Here is a 12121-nt window from a genome sequence, read left to right on the forward strand (position 1 = left end):
CGCTCAGGCCAACTGCCCCCGAGAAGGGTCCTCAGGCGGCGCAGACGGTTTGTGCTTAACTACCGACCTAAAGGTTGGCGGTTTGATCCCACTCAGTGGCATCACAGAAGACAGGCCTGACCATTGGCTTTAGTTACGAGAACAGCCAACGTGGGGACCATGGTCTCAGAGGACATCTAGTTCAATTGGCATAACATAGTTTATAAAGGAAATGTTCTACATTCTACTTTGGTGAGTAGCATCTAAGGTCTTCAAAGCCTGTGAGCAGCCATCTAAGATACTCCACTGGTCTTGCCCCTTTGGGAGCAAGGGAGAATGACGAGAACAAGATACAAGGAAACGATAAGTCCAAAGGACTAACGAGACCATAACCACCATGGCCTCCACCAGACTGAATATGGTACAACTAGACGGCGCCCAGCTACCACCACTGACTGCTCTGACAGGGATCACAACAGAGGGTCCCCTACAGAGCTGGAGAAAAATGTAGAACAAAATTCTAACTTACAGAAAAAGACAAGACTTACTGGCCTGATGGACGAGGGTATGGCCCCCGGACATCCTTTTAGCTCAGTAATGAAGTTACTTCCGAGGTTCACCCTTCAGCCAAACATTAGACAGCCCCATAAAACAAAATGAGACTAATGGGGCACAACAGCCCAGGGACAAGGAGTAGAAGGCAGGAGGGGACAGGAAATCTGATAATAGGGAACCCGAGTTTGAGAAGGGAGAGTGTTAACATGTCATGGGATTGTTAATCAATGTCATAAAACAATATGCGTACTATTTAATGAGAAACTATTTGTTCTGTAAACCTTCATCTACAGTACAATAAAAAAAATTAAAGAAAAAAAAAGATTACTGCCAAGAAAACCCTATCAAGCTGTTCCACTCTGTAACACATGGGGTCACTATGAGTCAGAACTGACTCATGGCAATGGGTTTGGGTTTTTTGACCCCTTGGAAGGTGGCACTCCCAGTGGGCATGAGGCTCTTGGAAGGTCAAAGAACATTTCAAACTGAAAGAGCTCTAACAAAGGTATCTCGTCCAGCACCTTCATATCACAGATGAGGAAGCTGAGGCCCAGAGGAAGGAGCGGTGACTTAGTGACTTGCTCAAGGTCACCCAAGTAGATAACAGCAAAACAATGGCTGCAGTGGGCCCCCTGAGTCCTCCCCAATCTCCAGCACAGCCACATCCTTCACAGAATGCAAGAGGCCACTGTCACTCGCATTAGGGATGAGGGAAAACTGGGAACACAGGGAAAAGTGATTCTGATTGCCTCCTATGGGTCAGAGTAATTCGAGGGTTTTGTTTTGTTTGTTGCTGTCTTTGGAGTTAAGTCAGTTTTCTCCGAGATTTGTCCTTTGCTTGTGATTCTCTAAAACTACAAAGGCACGTTGAAAATCCATAAAGCCATGAAGGAAGGGGAAAAGGAAAACATGTTAAATATGAAATACACTTTCTGACGGGAAGGAAACTTGAACACTTCTCAAAATGAAAATCTGAAAAATCACTTTGAGGCCTGGGCACCGGATATTTCTGGAATCATGGAGTGTGGAATCAAAAGAACCCCAGAGACCATCTTGTTGGGTGTCACCATCAAGGGCTGGCAGAGTGCCAAGCATCTGGAGGACTCTTCCTCTCCGGCTCTGGTTCCGACAAGCCAACTGCTTTCTCTGAGATGTGGGGAAATGCCTCCACCTCATCCTTCCAAAACTGACACTCTTAAGGGCAATACGATTTGCATTCTGTCTAGGAGAACTGATGGGTCACCTCCTCACCCCTGAGAACCTCTGTCAGAACCCCTACTCCACACCTCCAAGTCCAGCCTTCCTGAACTCCTTTCAGTTCCCAGGAAAGCTCTGCTTTTGTTCACCTCCAGCCTCCCAGTTGTGAGCTGGCTAAATCCAACTCATCCTTCAAGTCTTAGCTAAGAGGTCACTTCCTCCAAGAAGCCTTCCTAGACACTCCCTCTTCCCTCTACTACCCCTAAGTCAGAGTTAGGTGCCTGTCCACATTCTCATGGGCCTGTGTCCACCCACCCCGTGGTAAGCCTGTAGACCATATGACAAGAGCCTGTTTTCCTGTCTGGCTCCCCATTGGACTACAAGCCCATGATGGCCAGAACCATTTCCAAATTTCTCAGTTGTTATTGTAAGCCCATTGCCCAGCACAGAGCCTGGCACATAGGAAGTATTCAATCAGTATCTGATAAGTGAGAGAGAGAAATGACATTTCTGAGAGGCAGTGTGGTACTGTAGACAATTTGGCATTCCAACCATGACACACATGGGCAAATTTCTCAACATCTTTGCATTTCTGCTTTCTTGTATGTAAAATGAGAACACCAATACCCACTTCAAAGGGAGCGTGGGGTGAGTATAGGCACTCTGTAAGTGACAGTGCTCAGCCAACAGAGGCCAGCATTGGTGTGGCCATTGGCCCTCCAGCAAGGGACCCCGAACTCTTAGAATCGTTCTCCCAGCAGCAGGTCAGCTTCCCCGCATCACCTCATTCTCTGGCTGCTCCCTTTCCCCCAGTGAAGGCACTTGAAAACAGCTGGGTGCACCAATGCTCATTGCAACACTGTTCATAATAGCCAAAGGTGGAGACATCCTAAATGTCCACTCACAGACGGACGGATAAACCGATCGTGGTTTTTACATACGATGGAATACTAGTCAGTCATAAAGAGAAAAAAGTCCTAATATGCGCTATGACACGGATGAACCTTGACAACATCACGCTGAGTGAAATAAGTCGGTCACAAAAGGGCGACAGCTGGGTGATCTCACTTACGTGAAGCAGGTAAATACACAGAAACCAAAGCTTCCTAGTGGTTACCAGAGGTGGGGGGAGGAGGAGCTAGTGTTTCGGGGGCACAGAGCGTGTTAGCGGAGGTGAAATCGTTCAGGCAAGGATGGTAACAGTGTTTGCACAGCACGAATTATACAATATCGCTGAATTGTACATGCAAAAACTGCCCAACTGGCAAATGTGTTGATAGGTATACTTGTACCACAGTAATAAAAAAAAATGAGCTAGGCAAGGGCAGGGTTTAGTCTGTGGCCACGCCCAGCTCCCCCAGCCCTACCTTGCTGAAGAGCTTGTTGTGCAAGGCTGTGGACGCCTTCCTGGTGACCCTGGTGAAGAGGAAGGAGGAACAGATCCCCGTGCAGGAGAGGAGCAGGGTGCTGACGCCGTACACCAACTGGAAAAAGGGCAGCTGCGGATTGTCCAGCACTTCGCCTGGGTCTGCCTTGGTCCCATTGCTCTCTCGGCTGCTATTGGTCTTCAGGAAAGAACAGGGAGTCAGACCACATCAGTCCGGGGTGAAATTCAATGGGAAGAAAAATCATTCTCCCTGGAGCCACATGAGATTCAGCGGCTGGTACAACGGAAGACCATATGTTAAAACCTCCCTGCTCCTTGCCTTGGCTACTCTCCCTTCTTCTCCATTCCCACTGCTGCAGCTCTGGATTAGACCTTCCTTATCTACCCCCTAAGAATCGACTCTATGGCAACATGTTTGGTTTTTTTCAGGGAGCCCTGTGGCACAATGGTTAAGCACTCAGTTGCTGAAAGGTCAGCTGTTCAAACCTACCCACCAGCTCTTCGGGAGAACTACCTGGCAATCTATTTAGGTACAGATTACAGCCTAGAAAACCCTGTGGGGCAGTTCTACTCTGTCACATTGTCTCCCTGAGTTGGGATCATCTCGATGGCACCCACGGCACCCAGCAACAACATCTGTCCCCTGGACCGCTACTTCAATAGTTTAACGGGCTGTGTCCCTGACCACCCCTCCACATTTCCCTCCACCCCACGGTCCCTCCTCCCGGGAGTGATTATTGTACACTCAGCACTGCTACCATCATGGCTTCCATTGTCTGTCCTTAATGGGTCTTTGCCCCAACGCAGCCTGCATTCTAATGCTGCTTCTCTTCTCCTGTCAGAGTAGAAAACGGCCGGATTCATTTCTCCATTAATTGTTTATTATCCATTAATTTAGTCATTCTGAGGGGTAGAGGGAGTCCCTGCATGGTGCATATGGTTAAGAGCTCAACTACTAACCAAAAGGTTAGAGGTTCAAATCCACCCAGCGGCACCTTGGAGGAAAGACCAGGCTATCTGCTTTCGAAAACCCAATGGAGCAGTTCTACTCTATACACATGGGGTCATCATGAGTTGGAACTGACTGGACGGCACTGGTTTGGTTTTGGTTTCGGTGTGAAAAGTTTGAGTTGGGTTCTCGTTCTCATCCATCATCATCCCTGGCCCTCTGCTCCGCTCTCCACTGTGATACAGGCAGAAGCCTGGGAACTAGATGGCAGACTAGGGTCCTCCAAGCAAAGGCACTCACAGGAAATTTCAAACACAGAAGAAGAGAAGCCGTTGTACTTTGGTGTCTACTACAGGCAGGTGCATGGGACACGGAGTTTGTCAGTGGCTTTCAGGTATCCTTCTGAGAAACACTCCCTTCTGTGCTGCCTGCTGCTGAGGTCACTGCTTCCCTTCCCTCCTCAGCCCTTCTAATGGCATGGAAGCCTCTAGTTCCCTATAGAAAGTCTTCTCCAGCTCTAAAATACTTAGTTTGTTACTGGTCTCCACACCAAATTCTGCCTGACACATGACTCAAAAAGTTAACTGAGTGGGGCTTTTGGGAAAATATGGCTTAGATTCAGAGCACCAAGTTCAAGTCCTGGCTCCTTCACATCTTATCTACAAGACCCAGACAGGTTCTTTAACCTCTCTAGGCACAGTTTCCTCATAGGAAAAATGGGACAGTGATACCTACCTCAGAATGTGGTTGGGAAGATCAATGAAGTAGCCTGGCACGCAGTAGCCTCCCAGCCCCCACACCCAAGAGTGCAAGGGCATATTTTAATAAAGCATAGTGAGGAGACAAAGCTGAAGCCAGAGGGATACAGTCACTAAGGTGGAATATAAAGCATTCTTGGAGGCCTGTTTGGGGATGGAAACCTTTTGGGTGCCTCCCAACCAGACTGAATAGGTGACTACCCATTCTGTAAATAGGAGGCCAGAATCCAGAGGGAACCCTGGTGTCCTGGCTCCCAGAGGTTCTCTTTGGAGCAGCTTTTGCCAACTCAGCAATGGCAGGCACTAGGCTTGCCATGTGAGTCCCTAGCCCCTGCTCTGGCCCTCGTGGGAAGCAGACAGGAAGCACCACAAGAAGCAAGAAGCCACCCCATTCCATGCAAGCCCACAAAAACACACCCTACCCTATTATGGCACTCACCCCTGAGCCCTGCTGCAACCAATAGCTCAGCCACCAGGGGATGAAGGTCATGAGGGAAACGTTCACCACCATGAGAAGGCAAACCATGATAGAGACCGTGTAACCTGGGGACGGAGAGGCAGGTGATGCTGAGCAATACCTGGGGCCACAGCAAGAGGAGAGGCAACTACTGACGAGGCTGCCTGGCCATCCCAGGTCCTGAATCCTTGGAGTGCCCTGACCTTCATCCATTTTGTACACCTTGAGGACCAGAAGAGCTGGGTTCCAAGGTCAGAGGGCCCTGGGTTCAAATCCTGGCTCTATGACTTCCAAACTGTGTGACCCTGGGCAAGGTACCAAATGTCAGTGGCTGTCCACTTTCTTACCTATGAAATGGTGATGGCCAGGCCAGCTCCCAAGGCTGCTCTGAAGATGATGTGAGATAAGCCCAGCATGTAAGCAACACTCCAGGGATGATAGTTCCTCTCATGCAGGATAAAAGTATTCAGTTTTTTAGATAACGAGCTACCGTGTATGTTGTGTCTACCACGTGCCAGACACGGTGCTAAACACACCTCCATATACATTATTTCTGAGTGAAGCATTCCTAGCCCCATTGATGCGGGGACAGAGTCACAGAGCTGGCGAGTGATGGAGCTGGGATTCAAACCCTGGCTTGTCTGGGTTACAAGGGTGGGAAAACCCCTAGCACCTGCCTCTTGCCCCAACACTCCACCCAACTACACAGCCTGTGTTCCACGTCCAAATTCCTATTGCAGAATTCTACCCTTCCTTCAAGGAGGCACTCAAGGACCACCTCTTGTCTGATGACATCTAATGGCGTAGTGGTTAAGAGTTTGGCTGCTAACCAAACCAGTTCAAATCTGCCAGCCGCTCCTTGGAAACCCTATGGGGGCAGTTCTACTCTGTCCTATAGGGTTGCTATGAGTTGGAATTGACTCCATGGTGACGAATTTGGTTTGCTTTTTTTTTTTTTTTTTGAGACTATGCCTGGCCACAAAGCTCTCTCTGGTGAATGTAAACGTCCTCATTCTCCAGCTTAATTATGAGTCTGGTTCTTGGATGACTTATACCCTGCCCCCTCCAGAGCTTGGTACAGTGCTGGGCACATAGTAGATGCTTTGTAAATACATGTCAGTTGGTGGCTTGATTAATTCATGCATTTCACAACACTTGATGTTCTCCTGCTCTGGCCAGGCCCTGTGTTAGGCCCTCCAGAGATGCCCATTTTGGAAGGGTGGGGGTGGTAACCTCCTGTGCACAGCCTATCTCTTCCTCCTCAGACAGATAGAGAGGAGACATGCCTCACACAAGGTTAGGTTCCAAAAAACGAACAGTAAAAATTGGCATGCAGTCAAAATTACTTTGGAAAATCTCTTAAATTGTTAAAAAAAAAAAATACAGTACCATATACCAGGTTTTGTATTTACAACATTGTACAGTTGTATGTGTATGAATGTATAAATGTATATGATAATGTATACCATTTAATAAAGCAGCAGCTTTGGATCTTCTAATTGCCATCTGCCTTAAGAAATACGTTTTAAATTGCACGTAATACACACCAGAATAAAAGTTTCGCCAACAATCAATGCATGCTAATGTTTTCTATTCTATTCTATGTATTTCTTTGAGTGCTGCTCACAAGCCGCTCAACCGATTTCACAATCCACTCGTGGGCCAGCATCCACGGTTCGAAAAACACGGAAATAAAGAATGCACGTGAAAGCCTAAGTTTCAGAATCGATTCTGATGATGAAGTTATTGAGTATGGTTGGGTTTGTGCAAGGGAAGCCCATGAATGGCATGACTCCCCTGTACCTCTCCACTCCACAGACCTCTGTGGTGCAATGAATTACTTAATATGGCCCTCCTAGCCAAGGACTTTGTGACTCACACACAATGGCTGAGTGGGACTACGCAAATAAGGTTCAGGGAACCTGTGATGGTTGGGGCTGTGTGTCAGCTTGGCTAGGCCATGATTCCCAGTATTGTATGATTGTCCTCCATCTTGTGATCCAATGTAATTATCCTCCATTTTATGTGTTGTAAATCCTAACCTCTACATGTTAATGAGGCAGGATTGGTGTGAGGTGTATCTTGAGTCACAGCCTTGCAAGAGGGTGTGACTCAAGTCCCACCCTTACTCCTCTTACACCCTTCCCTGGGGTATGGCCTGCATCCAAGCTATATATGTGGGTGCCTTGGCAGGGCTCTCTCTCTCTTTCTTTCACTTTGGATCCCACATCTGATTCGTTACTTTCTGACCTTCAGTTCTTGGGACTTGAGCCAGAGGCCTACAGTCTGACCTGCCGAATCTGGGATTTGCCAGCTTCCACAGCCCCATGGGCTGGCAGCCTATCATCTGAACTGATTCGCCAGTTTCTGCAGCCTTGCTAGCCAGCAGCCTGTGGTCTGACCTGCTGGTTTGGGCTCTTTTTAGCCTCTGCAGCCATGTGGGTTGGGAGAAGCCTACGCCGGACACACAGATTTGAGACTGGCCAGCCTCCGCAACTGCGGGAGCCATTTCTTTGATATGGTCCATAATTCCTGAGTTCAGGAGACTTTGCAGCAAATTATGGAACCCAAAGATGGGAGGGAAAGTACCAAGAAGAGGAGGTGTAGTTGATGTTAGAGATGATGGAGTGATACAATTTGGACAAGTTGGATATTTGGAACATCTTTAACCTCTGCCTCATAGGAACCAGCTTTGTGCTGATCCTTATAAAAGAAATTATTCATTTTCTTATTCCAGTGCTTTCCCAAGACCTGAAACTGACTTTGTCTACCTGGCTTAGAGGGTCTTGTCGTTATTGGTAGTTGCCCTTGAGTCAATTGGGGTGAAGGGGAGAGAGAGAGACACCAATGACTAAGGATCTCGTTATTACCAACAAAGAAGAGCCAGGACTTGAGCGTGTTCATTGGTCCCAGGATCCCTGTACTGAGAGGCTCCTGGAACCAGGAGACCGAGAATGAGAGAGAGAGAGCCGTAACACTGAAGACGGCAAGAAGTGGCAGCAAAGAAACGGCTGCAGGAGAGACCAGCAGGAGATGGTGCAGTGGGCTTCTCGGCCCACCGAGTGAGAAAGCTAAGTACCTTCTGGCCAAGGCTTACTGGTGGAGTAGGGTGCCTCGGCACTTAACAGCAAAGCTAAAAGAGCTTTGCAACACTTGCTTGAGCAGGGCAGAGGCCGAAGGGCCAGAGAGAGACCTGCCTGTGGGCAGAGCTGAAAAGAGGCTGTCCTGGAGGAAGAACTATATCCTGAGCGTTCCTGGATCTGAATTGTAACCTATTACTTCCCTAATAAACCCTATAATCATGAGCATTTTCTGTGAGTTCTGTGTGGCCACTGCAATGAATTTTAGAACCCAGCAGAGAAATAGAGAGTGCCGTAGGATGGACATTGGTGTCAGAATTGGTAGACGGTAGAGAGAGGAGGCATGTGTGACCTCTACCTCATAGGAGTCAACCCTAGGCTGTTAATCTTGACTCTCCTTCTCCCTTGTGAATTAGATGAAGTCAGATGCCACCCCTACACCATTTTTACTCCTCACAGGCACACTCAGACCAAACTGCTATCTGTTCCAGTCTGACCCAGCTTCAAGGGTAGGGCTGGTCCAAGGAAGCCCCTGGCCTGGCATGGGGCAGCTGACAGACTGTACCTCCAGCTGCCTGGATGTAGTGGTGATAGACGCGCCAACTCAGGGAATCTTCTTTCATCTTCTCCTTCTTCGTGAGCTGATTCTCTGGGGCTGGTCAGGGTAAAAGAAGAAGAAAATGGTTATGCCGCCCAACCACCTGTATCTTCTTTGGGGATCAAGGCGAGTCCTGGCAAAACCTTCTGCCCCTGGCTGTGACCCTCTTCCAGCCTTCTCACCTTCCAGCTGCACTGCCCACCCAAGTCTGACCCTAACCGGCAAGTTTTCCACAGGAATACCATACGGAAGATAACTTTGACATGGACTCCAGAGACATTCAATAAACCCTGGAGGGCCTGGGGTTCCAAGTGCTTGATGGTTGAGAGCAGCAGCAGGAGAGAATGAAGACCTGGGACCAGAAAGCCTGGGTTCCAGGATTGTCACCATGACTAACTCACTGGGCAACCTCAGACAAATCACTTAACTCCTCAGTTTCCTCATCTGAAAAATGGCAGGCCTAGACAGTGGCCAAGATGCTTTGCATCAAGTGCAAGATGATACACTCCTGAGACAATTCCTCAAGAAACAGCTGTGACACCAGCCCAGGCAGACCCTTGGCCTAGAGCAGGGCACCGAGACCAGTACCTGAAGAGACCAGTAGATATTACTATTACTACTATTACTACTAATAACAACAACAAGCAGCATAGTGGTGGATGTCTGTTGCTAATGCCGGACATTGTCCCTGCTTCTAATAATAACTCCCCAATATTTCCGTGGGGAACCACTCCTCCTCCATTGGGCTCAGTTTTGGGAGGACTGTCAATCAAGATGCCTCACCCTCCTTTGGCCAAGGGGTGGGCACATAGTCCATACTGGCCAGTTAGGTGTTTGCTCTCTTCCTGAATTTCAATCTTGAGAGAACTTACGCTAGGGTGGAAAACGTTCTTCAAAAAGATTCTTCGAGAACAGGATACAAGGAAAAGATTAGTCCAAAGGACTAATGGGTCACAGCTACCAAGGCCTCCACCAGACTGAGTCCAGTACAGCTAGATGGTGCCCAGCTACCACCACTGACTGCTCTGACTGGGATCGCAAAGAGGGTTCTGGACAGAGCTGTGAAGGATGTAGAACAAAATTCTAACACACAAAAGAAGACCAGATTTACTGGCCTGACAGAGACTGGAGAAACCCAGAGTATGGCCCCCGGACACCCTTTTAGCTCAGTGGTGAAGTCACTCCCAAGGTGCACCATTCAGCTAGGGACTGGACAGCCCCATAAAACAAAACGGGACTAATGTGGTACAGCAGTCCAAGGACAAGGACTAGAAGGCAGAAGGGGACAGGAAAGCTGATGATAGGGAACCCAAGATTGAGTGAGGACAGTGTTGACATGTAGTGGAGTTCTTAACCATTGTCATACGGCAATATTGTACTAACTGTTTAATGAGAAGCTATTTCGTTCTGTAACCCTTCATCTAAAGTGAGAATAGCAGCACAACTGAAAGAACGTAATCAGCATCACTGAATTATACATGTAGAAATTTTTGAAATGGTGTACCTTTGACTATGTATATTTTCACCAAAAAAAAAAAAAGTTTCTCCAAGGCCAAGAAGGGAGCCTGTCGACATGTTGTGGGGTTGTTAACCCATGTCATGAAACAATATGTGTACTGACTGTTTAATGAGAAAATACTTGTTCTGTAAACCTTCACCTAAAGTACAACAAAAAAATATTCAAAGAAAGATTCTTCACCAGTTTCTGTTACTTAGACCCCAGAATGGGTAAGACCTCGTTCTTCAACTTTTCCTTTCATTCTATGATCTACTTCCTTTCCTGCCAGTAAATTAGTTTTCTGATTATATCGACCCAGATGGATTTCTGATCTTTGCACCTGAAGAACTCTGTTGGAGACAATACAATGTGCCAGGTACCATGTGGGGGCTGCCCACGCATTAGCTCATTTAATCCCCACTACAGCCACTTTTGCCAATGAGGGCTCAGAGAGGTTAAGTTGCATGGCCATGACCACACAGCCTTGTAAGCAGCAGAGCTGGGATTCTAATCCAGGACCGCGTAACTTTAAAAATGGAGGTCTTTCCATTCTACGACTTTGCCTCAGAAAAGGACGAGACCATGAACTTTTCTAGATGTCAGGGACTGGATGCAATTCACTTCTGATCTCCAATATCTTTGCTCTCAACACATGTGTAATGAATGCATGTCCAGATGCCTTGCAAAATCTTAAATCACCTCTACTCGGGGCCAAAGCCACACACACCCCACCCTGCCTCTGCTCTGCACCATCAGCTGTGCCCCTGCAACACCCACTTCCTGGGTCCTCCAGGCATCCTGACCACCACTACCTGTACCCTCACAGCCCTCCACTACTTGGATCTATAACCCGTGTGAGCAGATATCTTGCATCCCAGACAGTGAGGGACGTGACATGGTCTTGGGTTAAGGAAGAAATGCCGGACCTCTGGGGGCCCAGGCAGGCATGTGGATGTTCTCACCCAGTTTCCCAGCACCATTCCCAGCATTTTCGTTCAGAGGCTCTTCCTGGGGGGTGGCCCCAGCTTGACCTTCCACCGGTGACTTCTCTGCTGTCTTTGCTACGTCCTGCGACGTGTTCTGGGGAGAAAGCGCATGCTGTGAATGCAGGGACGTCCTTCCCCTGGGAAGGGAGGAGTGGGGGCTGAAAATCACCTGTGTGGCTTCCTTGTGCATCCTCTGGATGAGTTGGGCATATCGCCCCTTTTTCTGTATCAATTCATTGTGCGTTCCAGTTTCACAGATTTTCCCATCTTCTAGCAAAATGATCTGGTCACAAAACTCTAAATACTAAAGAATCAGAAGAAATAAGGTCTTCGGTAAGCATATGAAAAGATACCCAACCTCACTATTCATCAGGAAAATGTAAATTAATATCATGATAAAGTGTTATTTATGACTACATTGGCAAAAATTTTTTGAAAGTCATACAACTCCAAGTGTTGGTAATGACCCGAGGCAAAGAGAACTCTCATAAACTGTTTGGGGGGGACTATAGATTGGTACAGCCACTTTGGAGTACAATTGGACAATATCTAATAAAGCTGAAGAGTCCCTGGGTGGTGCAAATTGTTAAGTGCTCAACTACAGAAAGATCGGCAGTTCGAATCCACTCAGAGACACCTCAGGAGACAGGCCCGGCAGTCTGCTTCCGAAAGGTCAC

The 12121-nt window shown here is 47.8% G+C and overlaps 1 protein-coding gene across 1 annotated transcript in view; it reads right to left on the bottom strand.

Annotated features, from left to right (window-relative positions):
- Nucleotides 1-12121, bottom strand: part of ABCC11 (ATP binding cassette subfamily C member 11) — a 68538-nt gene that overhangs the window by 18099 nt on the left and 38318 nt on the right. Inside the window, exons 15-19 of the mRNA XM_004371694.1 lie at nt 11614-11748; nt 11436-11538; nt 8928-9017; nt 5265-5368; nt 3099-3296 (exon numbers count right to left, since the gene is read on the bottom strand). Of these exons, the coding sequence (XP_004371751.1) occupies nt 3099-3296; nt 5265-5368; nt 8928-9017; nt 11436-11538; nt 11614-11748 (630 nt within the window). The remainder of the gene's footprint in view (nt 1-3098; nt 3297-5264; nt 5369-8927; nt 9018-11435; nt 11539-11613; nt 11749-12121) is intronic.

This window comes from Trichechus manatus, unplaced genomic scaffold (genome assembly GCF_000243295.1).
Source record: "Trichechus manatus latirostris isolate Lorelei unplaced genomic scaffold, TriManLat1.0 scaffold00014, whole genome shotgun sequence".
Lineage (NCBI taxonomy): Eukaryota > Metazoa > Chordata > Mammalia > Sirenia > Trichechidae > Trichechus > Trichechus manatus.